General features: G+C 35.9%; 2 protein-coding genes and 1 pseudogene across 3 annotated transcripts in view; 2 read left to right on the top strand and 1 right to left on the bottom strand.

Annotated features, from left to right (window-relative positions):
- Positions 1-19868, bottom strand: part of LOC149566791 (DUF21 domain-containing protein At1g55930, chloroplastic-like) — a 209986-nt pseudogene that overhangs the window by 23960 nt on the left and 166158 nt on the right. Inside the window, exon 12 of the transcript XR_016362297.1 lies at positions 14492-14608. The product of XR_016362297.1 is annotated as a DUF21 domain-containing protein At1g55930, chloroplastic-like (transcript). The remainder of the gene's footprint in view (positions 1-14491; positions 14609-19868) is intronic.
- Positions 5699-14451, top strand: LOC149566794 (uncharacterized). Its single transcript, XM_089823376.1, has 7 exons — positions 5699-5812; positions 7665-7962; positions 8119-8516; positions 8614-8837; positions 8948-9135; positions 9231-9558; positions 14448-14451. Exons 1-7 carry the CDS (start codon positions 5699-5701, stop codon positions 14449-14451), a joined length of 1554 nt encoding a protein of 517 aa, XP_089679502.1.
- LOC149566793 (uncharacterized) lies at positions 18267-18812 on the top strand. Its single transcript, XM_089823375.1, has 2 exons — positions 18267-18591; positions 18709-18812. Exons 1-2 carry the CDS (start codon positions 18267-18269, stop codon positions 18810-18812), a joined length of 429 nt encoding a protein of 142 aa, XP_089679501.1.

Genomic DNA, 19868 nt, shown 5'->3' with positions numbered 1-19868 from the left:
TTAAGCAACCGAGTAAACTTCTCCCAACACTTATGCACTGACAAATCTCCTTATTTTAAGTTCTGGAAATTCCAGAGTTTTTGATCATAAAAGGTCTGAGGCAACCATCGTTTCCGAAATATGCCCACGAATTTCTTCCAAGTGATATCAGTAGTTCTAATGTTTTGCTCAACTTTAGTGTTTCCCCACCAAGTTGTAGCTTCTCCGATGAAATGATATATATCCCATACTTCCTTTGAGGTCTCAAAGAAGTTTCTAATCTCAAAATATTGCTCCATTTCAGTCAACCATGCTTCTGCTTCTTCTCCGGACTCAGAAGCGAATAACTTAGGTGGTTTTATTTTATTTATGTCTGCTGATAAATCAGCCACTATTTCTTTCTTTTTTTGCCTTTCTGATCGTTTGGGAGAGGGGGTTTCTTTACGTTCAGAGACTTCTGTCTCTGCTCTAAAAGTGGGTGTGGTTTGCACTTCTTCAAGGTTTTGCCCCATCTAGGCTGCCATTTCACTCATTCTCCTTTCCATGGTTTCTAGTTTTAATTGCGTTTCTTGCAAAATTTGGAGTAACAGTTTGTTCGAGGATTGAGGGTTCTCGCGTACTATATCTTGGTTTTCTGCATTTCCGTTGTTATTCATTTTTATGTTTCAAGTTTCTCACCTGTTAATTTACAATTGTGTTATTTTGCGAAAAGAAGAATTTTACAAGCGAAAAAGGTATTACAGCATATAATTTCAAATAACTCAACTAAGCAATCTTATTTACATAATTTTAGTTTCATTGCTCAACTAAGCAATCCTTTTTACAAAATTTTCATTTTCATTGCTCAACTAAGCAATCTTATTTACAAAATTTTCCTCTATTGAGGAAGTCTACATTCACACAACATTTTTATTCCAGCTTTGCAGATTACATTCTGGTTCAGATTGGTACATGTCTCGTACCATCCAAGACCTATGAAAATGGAAAGGGGGCTGCTCTGCTGAGCATTCCAATTATGTATCAATTTGTTTCTATATACCACCTTCTTGGCAAGAGTCCATCTCACTCTTTCCTTCATCCGCTGAATTGCCCGGTTTAGGGTTTCATTATCTCGAGGTTCAGAACAACAAGAGTAGTCATACTTAGTCATGTTTCTAATAAGATAGGGCAAGATTGGATGTCGAGTTTTCTTGCGGGGTGTTTTACGTACTAACATCCTGTAATCATTTCAAATCTCTATTAAGTTTTTAAGAAGGTGATGTGCCCTAGGTTCAGTGTCGAACACAACGCTCTGATACCATATGTAACATACTGTTTTTCCTAAACAAGTTTTAATCTTGAATCAATTGATTTCCTAATTCATATCACATGACATTGATTTCCATTAACTATTTATAACTAAAATAAAACTCTATTCAATATATTCAGCTGAAAGTAAGTAACTGATATTCTTGAAATGAAATATCTAATTACAAATTAAGATAATTGCGAACATTTAAGTTCTTCTAGTTAAGTAACAGCTATTTGTAAAGTAATTGACTTTCATCTTGAAATGAAACAACTTAACATTCGGAGGGTTAAACTCTTAAAGAACATATAGTATAACTTGAGAAACTTCTTTCACTTGTTGTCCAAGCCCTGGCATGGGTGAGAGGAGAAGAATTGACATAGGCTTAACATCCCAACCGCGGACCATTACTTCTCCCCACTTATTCTAATTTAATAGAACGGCCCCCACTACCTCGAGATTGGGCTTGGGATGTTCATAAGTCTAGCCATCACAGTATTCAGGTGGGTTGAATTCTCAACAATTATTCGCCAAAATAACTTAAGTGTCTGGACAATCAACAAAGATCACTTGTTCGGCAAATCTGCCTAATTCCACCTTGGCCAAGGATTTCAAAAATGTGGGTTGACAAACCCGATCTCCACCACTCGACAACATCTTACATAAGTTGAACATGCATGAGCTATAGTAATGTTTTATATATTATTTTTATGAATACTGATGTCAACCTCATTTTGCAGGTTCTCTACACCTCCTCACCTTAATCAAGCCTCCAAGCTGATGATTCCCATGTGTTATCATACTATAATTGTATTAGAACATTTCACCTTCTTCACCATATTCTGACATCATCGCCTGATGAATTCATTGGTGTTCTAATTTTGAGATATTCTATTCACCTTTATGAGATATCAATGAAAGTATATGTTTGATTGACTACTCGGCAAGATTTTCATTATATGAGCAGAATACAATGTATGTACATCTATTTCTACTATCACCCTTTTGCATTCGAATGGAATTGTAAGATATCATGACATGAATTCGGTATCACAATCTCCCTTACTACTGTTACTACCATATGGAAAGAAAAAACACAAAATCCGGCGAAAACTTAGAGCATTCAAATATACTTGGTTTGTTGTGCATTGAATTGGAAATAAAAGAAAATAAATAAGATATGACAGGGCCTTACATGACTCCTCTAAATGATTCCGAAGACTTGCACTTGAATAAATCCTTGGTTTCTAAACTGTGACCCGCGGTAATTATGTTAAGGAAGTTTGGCAAATATGAATTCAATCTCTAAGCTCTGTTACTTTGGTTACCAACGGTAATGGATTTGAAAGACTGAAGGAGAAAGATCCAATACGTGATATGACTATGAGAGTCTAATAAATAATAAAGAGCCCGACTCTATGGCTTCCATCCGTTACAAGAAGCCTTTCATAGCCATTCAAATCGATTTTAAAAAGAGAAAAGAAAAGAGGAGGAAAGAAAATGGGAAGTTTAAAGGTTATTATTATTATATTTTCTCATCTATGCTTATGTGTATGTAATCATAGGGTAGCATCATTGGATTATTATTTATAATGTAATGGTGTCGTCTTATTATTATTTACATATGATCATATTTGAGGAAGTAAAATAATAATTAAATAATATTAATATTTGATAATTCTTTAAAGGTAATAATTTATGTTTATTTTACATTATTTATTATAAAGTTCTACTTAATAGCTCATGTGATTCCACTTTATAATATGTCGCCATGTCCTAGTAACCTTGCCAAGGTAGTTTTAGGTCAAACTTGTCGATTCTAATGACTGAACTACTCGACCATCCCCTTCTGATGACCTCGTTTAGCAATGCTTCTCCTCTCTCTTCAGCCGCCTTCTTGTAATCATTCAAAACAACATTCTTGCCAAGACATCAATTCAATATTTATAAATTGCTAATTCAAAATCATCGAGTGACCGTTAGGGATTTCATCAATGTCAGAATAACTAACTCTACATGCTCATCATATATATGCAACGGCTATAATTAACAAACTCACTTTCATATGATAAATAAATCGATACAACGGCTATAATTAACTAACTCAATTTCACATGATATTGTTTCGTTAAATCAACGAATATGTTCAACTTAAAATTTAGGGATGTAACACACCCAGCCCCTTAGATTTTTCATCGTCCTCAATGAAAATAATATCAAATTGTACTTGATTAGTTAAAATAAAACAAATAAAGTATTTAGTTTTCAACTTTAGAGAAAAGGTAGGGATATCTTTGAAAAATATCATGATAATCTTCCCAAGCGGCATTATCTTCCATATAATGGTCCCACTGGACCTTGCACTGTGTTACTTCTCGATTTCGTAAGCGTAGCTTACATACCTCGAGTATTCTGAACAGTTTTACCTCTACCACTCCTGGCTCTCGCACCTGCAGTAATTTCCAAACAATCATATGCTCATAGTGACTAATATAATTTTTAAGGTAAGACACATGGAAGACGTCATGCATCCTGGCAAGCGTTGGTGGTAAAGCAATCCTGTAAGCTACTGGGTTAACAACCTCCAAAACTTCAAACGGTCCTACATATCTTGGAGCTAACTTAGCATTCTTGCCAAACTTGATAGTACTTTTTTGAAATTTAACCCTTAGTAACACCTTCTCCACTATCGAGAATTCTCTGGGTGTTCTTTTAGCATCAGCATAACTCTTTTGTCTGTCGTTTGCTTCCTTTAATCTCTGACGAATCTGAAGTACCTGTTCTTCCATTTCTTGAAGCATTTCAGGCCCGATAATGACCTTATCTTCCAATCGATTCCAACTTATTGGAGTTCTACACTTACAACCATACAAAGCCTCAAAAGGAGCCATTTTAATTGAAGACTGATAAGAGTTATTATATGCAAATTCAACCAGAGGTAATCCCTATCTGAAATAATCTTCTCTGGAATCTAGTGTAACCTAAAAAATTCTTTTATGAACTTATGAGCAATTTCAGGTGCTCCATCAGATAAATTTCCTGGTATGAAATGAGCAACCTTAGTCAATCTATCAACCAAAACCAAGATAGTGTTCTGCCCATTCCGACTCATAGGTAGCCCTTGTACAAAATCCATGGATATTACTTGCCACTTCCACTCAGGTACCTCATTTGGATGCAACAAATCTGTTGGGTACCAATGTTTTGCCTTCACTCTCTAACATTCTAAACAACCTACTACAAACTCGATTATTTCCCTTTTCATTCCCTTCCGTAAATATAAAGGTTTTATGTCAAATAACATTTTCGTTACTCCTGGATGTCCTGAGTATGGAGCTGAGTGATATTCACCTAAAATCAATCTTCGGAGTTCAGAGTTATTAGGTACATAGATTCTGTGGTGATATCTTAACAATCCATCAACTTCTAGGTTAAACTTTGAATACTTGGGATCCTGTGGATCTGTAATAAGAGTCATGCTGATTTTTGTATAAAACTCACATGTTCCAAATGTTGTAAAATTTGGTCTCTCAATCTGAAATTTACCATTGTCATTGCCGAGATGTGTCTTCTCCAGCATATGCCCTAGATGCCTTAAGCCAGAATGACTATGGTAAATTTCAGATTGAGAGACCAAATTTTACAACATTTGGAACATGATGAGTTTTATATAGAAATCAGCATGACACTTATTAGAGATCCGCAGGATCCCAAGTATTCAAAGTTTAACATAAAAGAAGATGAATTGTTAAGATATCACCACAGAATCTATGTACCTAATAACCCTGAACTCCGAAGATTGATTTTAGGTGAATATCACTCAGGACATCCAGGAGTAATGAAAATGTTATCCGATATAAAACTTTTATATTTCTGGAAGGGAATGAAAAGGGAAATAATCGATTTGTAGCAGGTTGTTTAGAATGTTAGAGAGTGAAGGTAGATCATCGGTACCCAGTAGGTTTGTTGCATCCAAATGAGGTACCTGAGTGGAAGTGGCAAGTAATATCCATGGATTTTGTACAAGGGCTACCTATGACTCAGAATTGACACAACACTATCTTGGTCATGGTTGATAGATTGACTAAGGTTGCTCATTTCATACCAAGAAATTTATCTGATGGAGCATCTGAAATTGCTCATAAGTTCATAAAATAAATTTTTAGATTACACGAGATTCCAGAGAAGATTATTTCAGATAGGGATGCTAGGATAACTTCCAGATTCTGGCAAACATTATTTTCAGCTTTCGGCACCAAAATTAATATTAGTTCAGCCTATCATCCTGAGACAAATCATCAAATCGAACGAGTAAATCAAGTATTAGTGGATCTCCTAAGAGTATATTGTATGGATCGACAGTATCGATGGTAAACATACTTACCTCTGATTGAATTTGCATATAATAACTCTTATCAATCTTCAATTAAAATGGCTCCTTTTGAAGTTTTGTATGGTCGTAAGTGCAGAACTCCAGTAAGTTGGAATCGATTGAAAGACAACGTCATTCTCCGGCTTGAAATGCTTCAGGAAATGGAAGAACAGGTACTTTAGATTTGTTAGAGATGAAAGGAAGCGAACAACAGACAGAAGAGTTATGCTGATGCTAAAAGAACACCCAGAGAATTCTCAGTAGGGGACAAGGTGTTACTAAGGGTTAAACCTCAGAAAAGTACTATCAAGTTTGGCAAGAATGCTAAGTTAGCTCCAAGATATGTAGGACCCTTTGAATTTTTCGAGGTTGTTGACCCAATAGCTTACAGGATTGCTTTACCACCAACCCTTGCTAGGATGCATGACGTCTTCCATGTGTCTTACCTTAAAAGTATACTAGCCACCATGAGTATATGATTGATTGGGAATTACTACAAGTGCGAGAGGCAGGAGTGGTAGAGGTAAAACCATAGATGGAAAACTCGCCGAGTACTCGGCGAGTTTCAAACACTCGCCGAGTTTTTCAGCTCGGCGAGTTTTTGGCCACTTAACTCGCCAAATCAAAAACTCGGCTGGAAGGTATTTACTCACCGATTAATCGCCGATTACTCGGCTAAAACTCGGCAAGTTTTAACTAAAAACTCGCGATTTCTTGGCCCGTAGACTGTGACGGCTAAAAAGGGCACAAAGTTATTTTTTTGCTCATTGTTTGTTGTATTTGCATTGTCTAGAGCCTTGAGGCATGGAAAGAAGAAGGTTTGGAGCCATTCTTAGCTGATTGCAAGTGATTCAAGACGGATTTGAGTGGATTTTAGAGGATTCTAACCAGTTTTCGAAGACAAATTTCTTTCCAGGTATGTTCATTTTATCATAGTTTGAAATTTTTTTATAGTTTTATAACAAATGTTCTTTTGTTTTTGTTGTTGTTTGTAAATGATTTCAAATCATTTCAAATCATTTTAAGTTTAACTCTATGTTTGAACTTTGAATCATTTGAAACCCTAGCTTCTAAGTTTTTACTTTGTTTATTCATTTTTCTATAAATTTATGTGTAGGGCAGCGGTCAAGCATTAAAAAAATGACAAACCCGCAAGAAGAGTGGCCACAAACACCATGCCCATTTGGATATATAGGCACTCGGCCTAAAAATGCAAGAGATAAGGCATGGCGGTATGCCTATGAAGCTCCAAATCCAAATGATATTGGGAAGGTGATATGCATTCCCTGTGAGAGAATTATTTCTGGAGGCATAAACCGCCTCAAATACCACCTTGCAGGCATAAAGAAACATGACTCAAATCCTTGTCTCAAAGTAACTGATGAAGAAAAAAGATTCATCCATGCCCTACTTGCAGCTGCTGAAGAGAAAAAATTGAATAGGGAGAGGGCAAAATTAGCTATGAGGGCAGCCATAGCTGAATCAGAAGGAGCTCCTTTTGATATGCAAGAGGAAGAAGAAGCACTTGAGAACATACCAGGATCTCTTCGTGGCCCACGGATCCGCAAACAAAATTTCTCATTTACCGGTTCCACTTCTTCTACATCTCCTACTTCTTCATCATCACCATCCGGATCCCCATCAGGGATAGGTGGTTATTTTGTGCCTAGGAACACACCTGGAGCACAGCCATCATTAGAGGGCACTGCATGGTTTAAGGAGGTGCATGAGCAAACTGATATTGCAGCAGCTGATTTTTGGTTTTTCAACAATATCTCAATGAATGCCGCTGATAGTCCCTATTGGGTCAATATGGTGAATGCAATGACAATATCAGGCAAAGGGTAGAAGCCGCCTAATCGCAAGGATATGAGTGGAAGGTTAGTATTTTACTATTTAATAATTGTAAATAATTGTGATTCACTTTAGTTCATTGTTATATTTTAAATCTTAATTGTTATAACTTATTTCCTAATTTTTTACTAACACTTACACTTTATTTAATATACACCTAAATTTTGTAAGTTGCTTGACAAAGCGGTTGGTAGGGCAACATTGTTGATAGAAGACCAAAAGAAAGAGTGGAAGAAGTATGGCTGCACCATTTTATCTGATGGGTGGACAGATGGAAGAAGTAGAACCATTATTAACTTCTTGATTGCTTGCAAAGATGATGTGGTGTTTTGGAAATCTGTCGATGCCTCCAACAAAGTGAAAAATGCAGCCACATTGGCTTTAATGTTGGAGAATGTTGTCATGGAGGTGGGAATAGAGAATGTGGTGCAAATAATCACAGATAATGCAGCAGCATATGTGGCAGCAGGTAGATTTGATTTTTTATATTTGAATCAATATGAATTATGAATGTAATGCTATGGAATCTGGATAATGGTATTATTCAATTTAAATTTGATGTAATTTGTAAATACTAAATATGGAAAGTTTGTTATTGATTATTGATTTTTTGCTAATCTTTTAGGTAGAATCCTCCAAGAGAGGCATCCCACACTTTTTTGGTCACCTTGTGCAGCACACGTCCTTGACCTTCTTTTGGAGGACATAGGAAAACTTGATTGGGTGAGTCCAATTGTGGAAGATGCTAGGCGAGTCACGAAATATATCTATAATCACCCATGGGTTCTCAGTTTGATGAGAAAAGCCACTAAAGGCAAAGATTTGATGAGACCTGCTATGACAAGGTTTGCAACGGTCTTCTTGACGTTGCAAAGTATTCTTGACCACATATTGGCTTTGAAGCAAATGTTTGTGTGTGCTGATTGGGTTGCTTCACCTTACGCAAAGAAGCCCGAAGGAGAGGCTGTGGCACGAATAGTGTTTGATGATAGCTTTTTTGCAAAGGCTAAGGAGATTGTGGAGGTAACTTCATTATGTTTTTAGTGTATTCAAGTTTCATTATCAATTCATAACTTACTATGTTATTAACTAATTTGTATTTTTCAAATTTCAAATGCAGATGTCTCTGCCCCTGGTTCTAGTCTTGCGCACATGTGATGGGCAGCAATCCCCAATGGGAGGTCTTTATGAGGCCATGGATAGGGCGAAAGAGGCTGTTAGAAGTTACTATCACGGGGATAGTCTCAAATTTGACCCCATTTGGGAAATAATTGATAGGAGGTGGAACAATATGCTCCACCAACCTATTCATGCAGCAGGCTACTTCCTCAATCCCAAATTCAGGTACTATGATAATTGATTGTCCTTGAAGTTGGGATTTTAATAAGTCTTTATTTTACTTTACTTTTTAAGGTTGTGTAGTAAGATTTGATATCATTTTCTATTTGTTTTAGGGCTGATGATTCCTACTCAGATCCTAATGGAGAGGTCATGGAAGGTCTCTCTAAATGCATTGAGAGAATGATATCAAGTGAAGAGGAGAGAGACCTTATTGTGACCGAACAACAAATCTATGTGGAATCAAGGGGTCCTTTGTTCTCTTCTATGCTAGCAAAGAGAGCAAGATCTACTCAAGCACCAGGTAAAGCGTCAAACTTTAAAATTTTTGCTAATTGATAAGTTGTGCTTCTGATTTTTTTTTTATTGCTTTATAACTTTTTTAATTTTGTTTTGCAGATGCTTGGTGGGCAAGCTGGGGTGGCAATACCCCCAATTTAAGGAAATTTGCTCTCAGAGTCCTATCCCAACCTTGTAGCTCATCCCATTGTGAGCGCAATTGGAGCTTATTTGAGTCCATCCATACAAAGAACAGAAACAGATTGACTCAAAAACGGCTTAATGACCTTGTTTATGTGCACTATAATCTTAAGTTGCGCATAAAAAAGGCACAGCTCTTAGAACTACCTGGTCCGCTTGATCTAGATGAGATAGATCCTTATTCTGATTGGATAGCACAGGAGCCAAGTCCATTGTTTACACCAAATGAGATCGCTGATTTGGAGAGGCAAGCCATGGAGGGGGAGGCTAACGCTGATTTTCAGTTCACTATGGATGACATTGAGGATGAGGACGAGGATGATGATGATTCAGGCGAGGATCAGGCATTACCATTAGGAGGAGATGCATCCTCTTCTAGGACGCCGAGCCAGTCAGTAGGGACGTCGAGCGAGGGGGCACAGTCACAGAGTTCACAGTCACGCAGCTCACGCCCTATCCCAGTGCGGGGCACTTCTTCTAGGACTAGACCCCCTCGCTTTCCTGCTAGTGCAAGTGGAAAGAGGAAGATGTGATTGACATTGTCAAATTGTATTGATGTATTTACACTTTTAGTATTTACTTCTAGTTTGACAGATTGAAACTATTTAGTAATTTACTATTTTGCTTCCTACCATGAGCATTCTGCATGAGAATGCAATTTTGTACGCATTATACATTTATATATATCTAAACTTTCTTTCTTTCTTTTGTATTGTCTTTAATTAACTTATTAGATGCATCTTCTCATTAAATTTTGCAAAATAAATGTATTTTTAATTAAATTTCAGCGGTTTTTTAGGTTCCCGAGTTTTTCCCGAGTTTTTTTTTTAAATCGCCGAGTTTTTCCCGATTAAACTTTTGGGGGGCTTGGCGAGTTTTCCAACTATGGGTAAAACCACTCAGAATACTCGAGGTACATAAGCTACGCTTACAAAATCAAGAAGTAACACAGTGCAAGGTCCAGTGGGACCAGTATACGGATAACAATGCCACCTGGGAAGATTAACATGATATTTTTCAATGATATCCCTACCTTTTCTCTGAAGTTGAAAACAGAATACTTTATTTCTTTTATTTTAACTGATTAAGTACAATTTGTTATTATTTTCATCAAGGATGATGAAAAATCTAAGGGGGTGGGTATGTTACATCCCAAAAATTTTCCCTAAATTTTAAGTTTAACATAGTCGTTGATTTAACGAAACAATATCATGTGAAATTGAGTTAGTTAATTATAGTCATCATTTATTTCTCCATATCATGTGAAATTGAGTTAGTTAATTATAGTCGTTGTATCGATTTATTTATCATATGAAAGTGAGTTAGTTAATTATAGTCGTTGCATAAATATGATGAGCATGTAGAATTAGTTATTTTGACATTGATGAAATCCCTAATGGTCACTTGATGATTTTGAATTAGCAATTTATAAATCTTGAATTGATGTCTTGGTGAGAATGTTATTTTGAATGATTACAGGAAGAAGACTGAAGAGAGAGGAGAAGCATTGCTAAACGGGGTCATCGAAAGGGGATGGTCGAGTAATTCAATCATCAGAATCAACAACTTTGACCTAAAACTACCTTGGCAAGGTTACTAGGACATGGCAACGTATTACAAAGTGGAACCGCATGAGTTATAAATAATGTAAAATAAACATAAATTTTTACCTTTAAAGAATTATCAAATATTAATATTATTTAATTATTATTTTACTTTCTCAAATATGATCATATGTAAATAATAATAAGACAACGCCATTACATTATAAATAATTATCCAATGATGCCACCCTATCATTATGTACACATAAGCATAGATAAGAAAATATAATAATAATAAAATAATTATAACCTTTAAACTTCCCATTTTCTTTCCTCCTCTTTTCTTTTCTCTTTTTAAAATCGATTTGAATGGTTACAAAAGGTTTCTTGTAACAGATGGAAGCCATATAGTCGGGCTCTTTATTATTTATTAGACTCCCATAGTCGTATCACGTATTGGATCTTTTTCCTTCAGTCTTTCAAATACATTACCGCCAGTAACCAAAGTAACAAAGCTCAGAGATTGAATTCATATTTGTTGAACTTCCTTAACATAATTACCGCAGGTCACAGTTCAAAAACCAACGATTTATTCAAGTGCAGGTCTTCCAAATCATCTAGAGGAGTCACATAAGGCCCTGTCACATCTTATTTATTTTCTTTTATTGCTAGTCCAATGCACAACAAACCAAGTATATTAGAATGCTCTAAGTTTCTACCGGATTCTATGTTTTTTCTTTCCATATGGTAGTACTAGTAGTAAGGGAGATTGTGATACCGAATTCATGTCATGATATCTTATAATTCCATTCTAATGCAAAAGGGTGATAGTAGAAATAGATATACATACATTGTATTCTGCTCATATAATGAAAATCTTGCCAAGTAGTCAGTCAAACATATACTTCCATTCATATCTCATAAAGGTGAATAGAATATCTCAAAATCAGAACACCAATGAATTCACTAGGTGATGATGCCAGAATATGGTGAAGAAGGTGAAATGTTCTGATACAATTATAGTATGATAACACCGGGGAATCACTAGCTTGGAGGCCTGAATAAGGTGAGGAGGTCTAGAGAACCTGCAAAACGAGGATGACATCAGTATTCATAAAAATAATATATAAAACATTAATATAGCTCATGCATGTTCCACTTGTGTAAGATGTTGTCAAGCCGAGTGGTGGAAATCAGGTTTGTCGACCCACATTTTGAAATCCTTGGCTAGGGTGGAATTAGGTAGAATTGCCGAACAAGTGATCTTTGTTGATTGTCCAAACGCTTTAGTTATTTTGGCAAATAACTGTTGGGATTTCAACCCACCTGAATACTCTGATGGCTGGACTTATGAACATTCCAAGCCCGATCCCGAGGTAGGGGGGCCGTTATATTAAATTAGAATAAGTGGGGATAAGTAATAGTCCGCGGTTGGGAGGTTAAGCCTATGTCAATGCTTCTCCTCTCACCAATGACATAGCTTGGACAACAAGTGAAAGAAGTTTCTCAAATTATACCGTATGTTCTTTAACCCTCCGAATGTTTAGTTGTTTCATTTCAAGATGAAAGTCAATTACTTTACAAATAGTTGTTACTTAACTAGAAGAAGTTAAATGTTCGCAATTATCTCAATTTGTAATTAGATATTTCATTTCAAGAATATCAGTTACTTATTTTCAGCTGAATATATTGAATAGAGTTTTGTTTCAGTTATAAACAGTTAATGGAAATCAATGTCACGTGATATGAATTAGGAAATCAATTGATTCAAGATTAAAAGTTGTTTAGGAAAAACAGTATGTTACATGTTGACACGCTGGAATAATTAGAAAATAGTAAGAATAAGAATATGAAGAAGGCAAAGATATTACCAAAGATGGCGGATTCAACCACATGCAGGTCAAGGAAATGAGAGTAAAATCAGGTGAGTCGATGAAAAATAATTTAGTGGTGTTGAATGTTAGTGAGTTGTTTCTATTCCTGATGTGCATTCAAAAGAAAACTCCAATAGAAGGGATTCTTGTATAAGGACACAATCAAAATACTCAGAAATAAGTCATTCGCAAAGTTCTTTAAAACCAGTACTGAAAACATGAGTCAGAAATCAGATTGAGTTGAATAAAGGTTTCCCGTTGTAAGCATACAGTAACAGAAGAATGGAAACAAAACAAGAAGTTGAAAACAAAGCTACAAAACAAGAAAGTTTGTTGGTAAAATGAATGATGTTATATATATATAAAACACTTTTTTCCAGAAAGCTTCCTCTATGATCTTCTTAGCAGCAAATGGAATCTTGCACATGTTGGAGTAGAACTCCAACCACTTTGGAACTTTCACTTATCAACCTTTAATTCTATTTGTGTGACATCAAGCAAGAATCAATGATTTCTATGTTTCGCATTCACAATGATGTAAAACTAGTTTGTTTTGGTATTGAAAATATCTTACAAATGACTTTTACGGTTAGTGTATCATTTCAGTCCATCTCAGTTGAACCCCAATTTTTTTTTTTAAATTAAAAACATGTCAAAAACTCGAAGGTTCTTTGTTGGTTCAACCAGATCCTCTCGAGTTCATTTTGTGTTTGCCTGAGTCTGTTTGGGATGGATTCACTGTCCGCTGAGCAGATCCTATGCATTTTCCCTCAAAACTGCACCTGCCCTCAATTTGGATACAAATCAGAACCATATTTGGCATGTAAACTGCGCAAACTTGCAAAATTGGTCTAAAGTTTTGGGGATTTAATTCTGCTTCAATCTTGTAACAAGTTAAAAATACGCGACCAACCGAAACAAATCTGATCACAATTCAAAAGTTGAATTGAAATCCTATATCGAAGTTCAAGGGCAATAGTTTAGCTCTAGTACAACTTAAGTACCTAGTAAGTGCACACAAAAAGATATGTGCATTGTAGAATTGACATATTTATATACAAAATAGATCACTAGATTGATGAAAAGGAGTTGCGCATGATTCCTTATATATATTATATGCAAATATAGGTGTAAGTGATAACTTGTGACATATGAAATCAGGAGCCATCTCTGCAAATAGTGATGGTTGACAAGTCCCAACAATTGATTTAGTATAGAAAACAGCATGTGCTTAAGAAATTCCATAAGGAAACTTCATCTGACAGCTATTCTAAACATACATACAATTTTCTTTGTTAATTCAAAATTGCAAAACAAATTCCTCTTTGATGGAAGAAATAAATATCAAGTACACAAGAAACATATTAAAAAAACAGCTAACCTTGTTTGCAAAATGACAAAATCGCACCACAAAAACAACCAATCAACCTTCAAAGATATAACAATCAACCTTAGAGGGATGGATCCATTTTTTAGAAAATTGGGCATAGGATGAAAATAAAGATTGTGTTTTTTATGACATGAATCTCAAGCAAAGAACAGTTTCCGCCCAATGAAAAAGTAATGAATATCGACATCAGGGATAAAACATGGATAAGGATGTCTTTCTTATCTTGCCCTTGTCCTTTTTTCTTTACCATGTTTATCTTTGATTTTTCTCTTAGAGTATAATTCCCTATACAGGATTATTGCATTGATTTTGCACTGTGCATTCATAGATAATTTTTAATAGGGGAAAAACTAATTCGGAAAAACAACAAACCTCAGCTACTTTCACCCCCAGCACCTCTTCAAGGTCCTTAATAGATGCATTTGCATTGACATCATAGACACCATCAGCTTGTTGCACTATATAATCATTTTTATTTTCAATTTCTTCCTGCATTGACAACAAAAATATTGCATTATTCCTTTTGGTGAACATGAGCTCCTCTAAATTTTGGTTTCTATGTTGCTATAGGTTAGTAAGATATAATATCATCCATAATGTTCTAAGAAATTGAATAGATACAATGAAAAATTATGCAAGTAAAAGATAAAATACTACTGATCAACCCGTAAGCATATGACCTCTTAAGAGTTAAGATGATGGAAAACATTAAATCTAAACATCTTATGCATATCATGTTTGATACAGCAGAAAGATGGCACCTTGAGGAGGGCAATCTTTCACATCTGATGCTTCACCTGACTTCATATTCATATTTAAAATGTAATAAAAATACAATACTGTAAATCGTAACAAAGACTGGGAAACTCATGTTGCAATGAATTAGTTTAAACCAAAGTAACAAGAATTGGAATCGGCAAGGCCGAATCAAATCACGTATTGGCCACAAATCGGCAAATTTTAAAAAACTCTTGAAATTTAGAGATTTTAACAATTTAAAACTTATTTCGTGCACCCGTTATTGAATATAACTTAAACACACTATAAGATCATCAAAAAGAAGCTAACATACATAAATATTGAACATAAATGATAAATCCATCACATACGTAACTATGTTACACGTAAAATGTAAACTGTAGTTGAAGTAAATAGAAATCATAGGATCATAATGAGTCAGATCATAGAATGTATGTAAGATAAAGATCCATGAAACGTATATCTATCGATATTTGTAAACAAAATGAAAAAACAAATTAAACTTTGACTTGACTTTTTGCTTGCCCACACGGCCAATTTTTCGCGATTCACAAACGTGATTTTGGTGATTTTTTGCATGAATCGCATGAATTGGTGATTTATGTGGTGAAATCATTGATCTAGTTCACCGGTTCAAAAAAAAATTGGGAACCATGAATCAATTACCAAACCGGCGATTCAAGTGATTTCATGGCGATTCTCATTACTATGGTTTAAACCAAGGTAATGTGACTCGCGGTGAGTCATGCGAGTCAGCGAGCCGCGCTGACCTTGCCGAGTCACAATGACTCGTGACCCGCGAGCGGAGAGTCACGAGGAGTGACTCGTGTGACTCGCGAGTCACCGAGTGACTTGCGTGACCTGGCCCATCTTGACCCAACCGCGACAGGCTCTAAATCCGGCTATTAAAATATAAATTTTTACAAGTTTTTTTAATGTTTTTTCTTTACATTTCTCACTCATATAACCCTAAAAGGGCTCCCATAACAGTCTATAGTGAAAAGAAGAAAGAGAGAGGTAGAAGAGAAATAGAGTTTTCTTGTTTTGCAACCAGCTGAAAGGAGGAGGAGAAAAGCTTGCATTTGTGACATTGTAGCTTGCATTTAGATCATCAAGGAGTTTATAGGAGCTCTTCTCAACACTTCCCAAAGCATTTGAAAGAGGTAAGACTTGATTGTTTAGATTTTGATGATTTTTTTGTCTAAGCTTATGGGTTTTTTTATAACTTTAGATCTTTATAAAATGCAATGCTGAAATGGTAATATTTGGTCTAAAATGTCTTATTGCAGCAACCTTTACATTTTTCCTTAATTAAGTCATAATGGCTTCTGGAGGTAAAAAACCCAAGCTCTCTAAAGGCAACAAAAAAGATGAGTGTTGGAAGTTCACCATAGAATTTCCGGGTAGAAAGAGAACTCAAACAAAATGCCTATAAACCATTAATAGTGGAGGGATAAATAGATTAAAATACCATATTGCTGGCTTACGTGGTCATGATATTGAGCCTTGTGAAGCTGCAACTGTTGAGGCTCAACGTTTTTGTTATGTAGCCTTGGAAAAATATGAACAAAAATAATTAAAAAGAAAACAATTAGAAGAGTTAGCTCAGATTGGTTCTAGTTCCCTTCCATGCTCATCTGCAAATGTTTCTGAGTTAGTAGGCTGTGTTGGAGAAAGTTCTTCCTGTCCCCCCTATCGTCCTAGTGCTTCTATTGCTCGTGCTTCTTCTACATCTATTCCTTGCACTTCTAGTGATGCTACTGCTGCTGCCCCTTCTAGTAGTGCTGGCTTTACCTTTCGTGCTAGAGTCAGAAAATCTAGTAAGTTGGACAACTTTTTTGTGCCGCGTACCACTCTTGGTGCACAACCCTCACTTGAGAGCATGGGCTAGAATAGGGAGATACATGAAGTTGGAGTAAGAGCAATTTGCAAGTTTTGGTTTTTTTGCGACATTCCATTTATAGCAGCCAAGTACTTCAAGTTTTCAACTTCATTTATATTTGATTGTTTTACGTTTTAAGTTTTAAAATTTATATTCAATTTTATACTTTTAACTTGATGTTGAAAATTTGAAATATGCTAATTAAAATGTTTTTATAAATGTAATAGGACTCCTTATTGGCAAGGGATGATTGATGCAGTTTCCATCTGTGGTGCGGGGTTCAAAGCCCCCACTGAAGATGAGTTGAGTGGCGCCCTCTTGCTAGATATGGTTGAAGAGATGAAACTTGAGTTGGAGGACCACAAAAAGATTTGGAGCCAAAAGGGGTGTACCATCATGACAGATGGATGGACAGATAGGAGGTCCAAAACCCTCCTAAATTTTCTTGTTTCTAGCGGAGGTAATTCATCATGCTCTACTTCTTGAAGTTTAAAATTTAATGTATACTATTATTGAATAACGAAAATTTTGTTTTATTGAGTATTGATTCTTGAATGATAATTATTTTGTTTAATTTTCACTTTCAGGATCCACCATGTTTTTGAGGTCCATAGATCCTTCCTCATGTGTGAAAAATGCAAAATTCTTATGTCAGACAATTGAGGAGGTCATAAGGGAGGTGGGGGAAGACAATGTTGTCCAAGTGGTGACAGATAATGCAGCTAATTATGTTGCTGCAGTAAAATTTTAACTTCTAACTTTCTAAGTTCTACTTCTAAAAAATTTGTTTTAGTTTTTCATTAAATTTTGAAAATTAAAAGTTTTTTAATACATCAAAAAATTTCATTGTTTACTAACTAATTTAAAATTGCTGGAGGAAAACTATTGATGGAGAGACACCCAAAAATCTTTTGGACTCCATGTGCGGCCCATTGCATCGACCTCATGTTAGAGGATATTGGCAAGCTTGTATGGGTGAAATCATGTGTTACCAAGGCCAAAAATCTTTGTAAATTCATCTATAATCATGCCTTGGTCCTCAGCACTATGAGGAAATACACGAAGGGAAAGGAATTGGCTCGTCCTGGTATCACAAGATTTGCCTCTAACTTTATCACACTAAAATCCTTGTTGAGTTCAAGGTTAGAGTTGAGGTGCATGTTTGTTGGTCCAGAATGGAGTTCCTCCTCCTTTGCCAACAGCCCTGCAAGGATAGATGCAACAAAATGCATTTATGATGATGATGATTTTTGGGAGCCATGTTCGAAGATTGTGGAGGTAATTTAAAATTGAAATTTTAAATTTTAAAAGCTTAAGTCTTAAAATTTTATAAATTAATTTGTCTCATACATATTTTTGTTTTATTTTCATTGTGCAACTTTGCAAAGTTTCATCATTCACTAAATTTTTTTTTGTTTAATTGTTTTGTAGATCACCGAGACCCTTGGAGCCCTCCTACGAGTTGCTGATGGCGAGAAGCCCTCTATGGGCTACATTTATGAGGGCATGGATAGGGTCAAGGAGACTATTAAGGCCAAATATATAGGAGTTGAGGAAAACTATGGCCCTATTCGGGACATAATTAATAGGAGATGGAAAAATCAGCTTCATAAGCCCATCCACGCAGCAGCCTATTACCTCAATCCGGCATACCGTTTCCGTGATGATTTCAAGGCAGATGAGGAGGTTCTTAGTGGCCTATACACAGTGATATCGAAGATGTCCCCTAATCCCACAGATATATTGCTTGAGATGGATGCCTATAATAATGCATCAGGGCCCATTTTTTCAAGTCAAATTTGCAAAGAAGGTCGTACAAAATTGCAGCCAGGTAAAGATTGCAGCTTAAGCCTTATACAATCTAGTTTCTAAATTTCTAGCTTTAAACTTAAATTCAAATTTTGAAATAAGACTAATATTTTTTTGTTTTCCTTTTTTCAAAATTTAGATAGATGGTGGCAAATGTTTGGGCCTTCAACCAAAAACCTTCAGCAAATCGCCATCTGCATTTTGAGCCAGCCAAGTAGCGCTTCTGAATGTGAGCGCAACTAGAGCATGTTCGAGCACATCCACTCGAAGAGGCGTAACAGGTTGTCTGTGCAAAAAATGAATAGTCTAGTCTTTGTGCACTGCAACTTGCACATTAGGATTAGGGAGATTTTGGATAGTGACACCTCTCCGATTACTCTAAAGGAGGTTGATCCAGAGTTTGATTGGATCACTGAGGCTATTGATCCTGTCTTTGATGATGAGGACCTACAGTGGCTTGACTAGGCAGATAGAGAGGATCAGGCTGAGGCTGTGGCTATGGTAGCAAAGGACTAGAGAGCTCCAGTTGTTCCTAGTGGCACCTCATAGACATTGGCAGAGCAAGAGGCAGAGAGTACAGTTGATCCTAGAGGCACCTCACAGGCTGATGCTATGGCTACTGAGACATCCAGGACCTACCTTAGATGCCTTACTAAGAGGCATTTTATAGATTATACTGAGCCTGAGGTTGATGCTGAGGTTGGGGATAAGGATGAGGATGATGATGAGGACTCCGACTAGGAGCCATAGCTGTAGACTTCTAGTCTTGTTTTAACTTTTTGTTTAACAGTTTAACTTAATATATGATCAGCATTTGGAACATTTGAATTTGATGATGACTATTGAATCTTGATGTGTTGGATTTCATAATGCATAAATGATAATACATATACATTTTGATGGTTTGCATGGATTTATCTTAGTTTGACTTTAATTACTAGTAATATAGTATTTACTTTTAGCAATTTACCTTTGTAAGTTTGTAGTATTGTACTTATGTAATCGATGTTTGACTTTTAACTTTAAGTATGTGCATTATGGTCAAATTATCTTCTATTTAATGATGTTATTGTGTCTTTATGCTTTATTCAATAATGGGTGCATGGAATGTTCTTTAAATCCTAAAAAATCTCAAAATTTCGAAGTTTTTTCACTTTGCTGAGTCACCGCCAAGTCATCGCCAAGCCGGGTCATGAGTCAGAGCCGGGTCACGAGTCAAGTTACCCTTGCCGAGTCCGAGCCGAGTCGGAGTCTCGTTATATTGGTTTAAACTAAATCAAACATGGCATATTGCAATAA

The sequence above is a fragment of the Cupressus sempervirens genome, chromosome 3 (assembly GCF_028749045.1).
Source record: "Cupressus sempervirens isolate cs-2001-9-10 chromosome 3, ASM2874904v1, whole genome shotgun sequence".
Classification (NCBI taxonomy): Eukaryota; Viridiplantae; Streptophyta; class Pinopsida; order Cupressales; family Cupressaceae; genus Cupressus; species Cupressus sempervirens.
This window is presented reverse-complemented; position numbering and strand designations above follow the sequence as displayed.

Bases quoted from the DNA above. Each gene is read 5' to 3' on its own strand.
- LOC149566793 (XM_089823375.1), top strand. From the start codon at position 18,267: ATGGATAGGGTCAAGGAGACTATTAAGGCCAAATATATAGGAGTTGAG. The intron at 18,592-18,708 runs GTAAAGATTGCA...TTCAAAATTTAG, and splicing joins TCGTACAAAATTGCAGCCAG to ATAGATGGTGGCAAATGTTT.
- LOC149566794 (XM_089823376.1), top strand. From the start codon at position 5,699: ATGGCTCCTTTTGAAGTTTTGTATGGTCGTAAGTGCAGAACTCCAGTA. The intron at 8,517-8,613 runs GTAACTTCATTA...TTTCAAATGCAG, and splicing joins AGGCTAAGGAGATTGTGGAG to ATGTCTCTGCCCCTGGTTCT. The intron at 8,838-8,947 runs GTACTATGATAA...TATTTGTTTTAG, and splicing joins TTCCTCAATCCCAAATTCAG to GGCTGATGATTCCTACTCAG.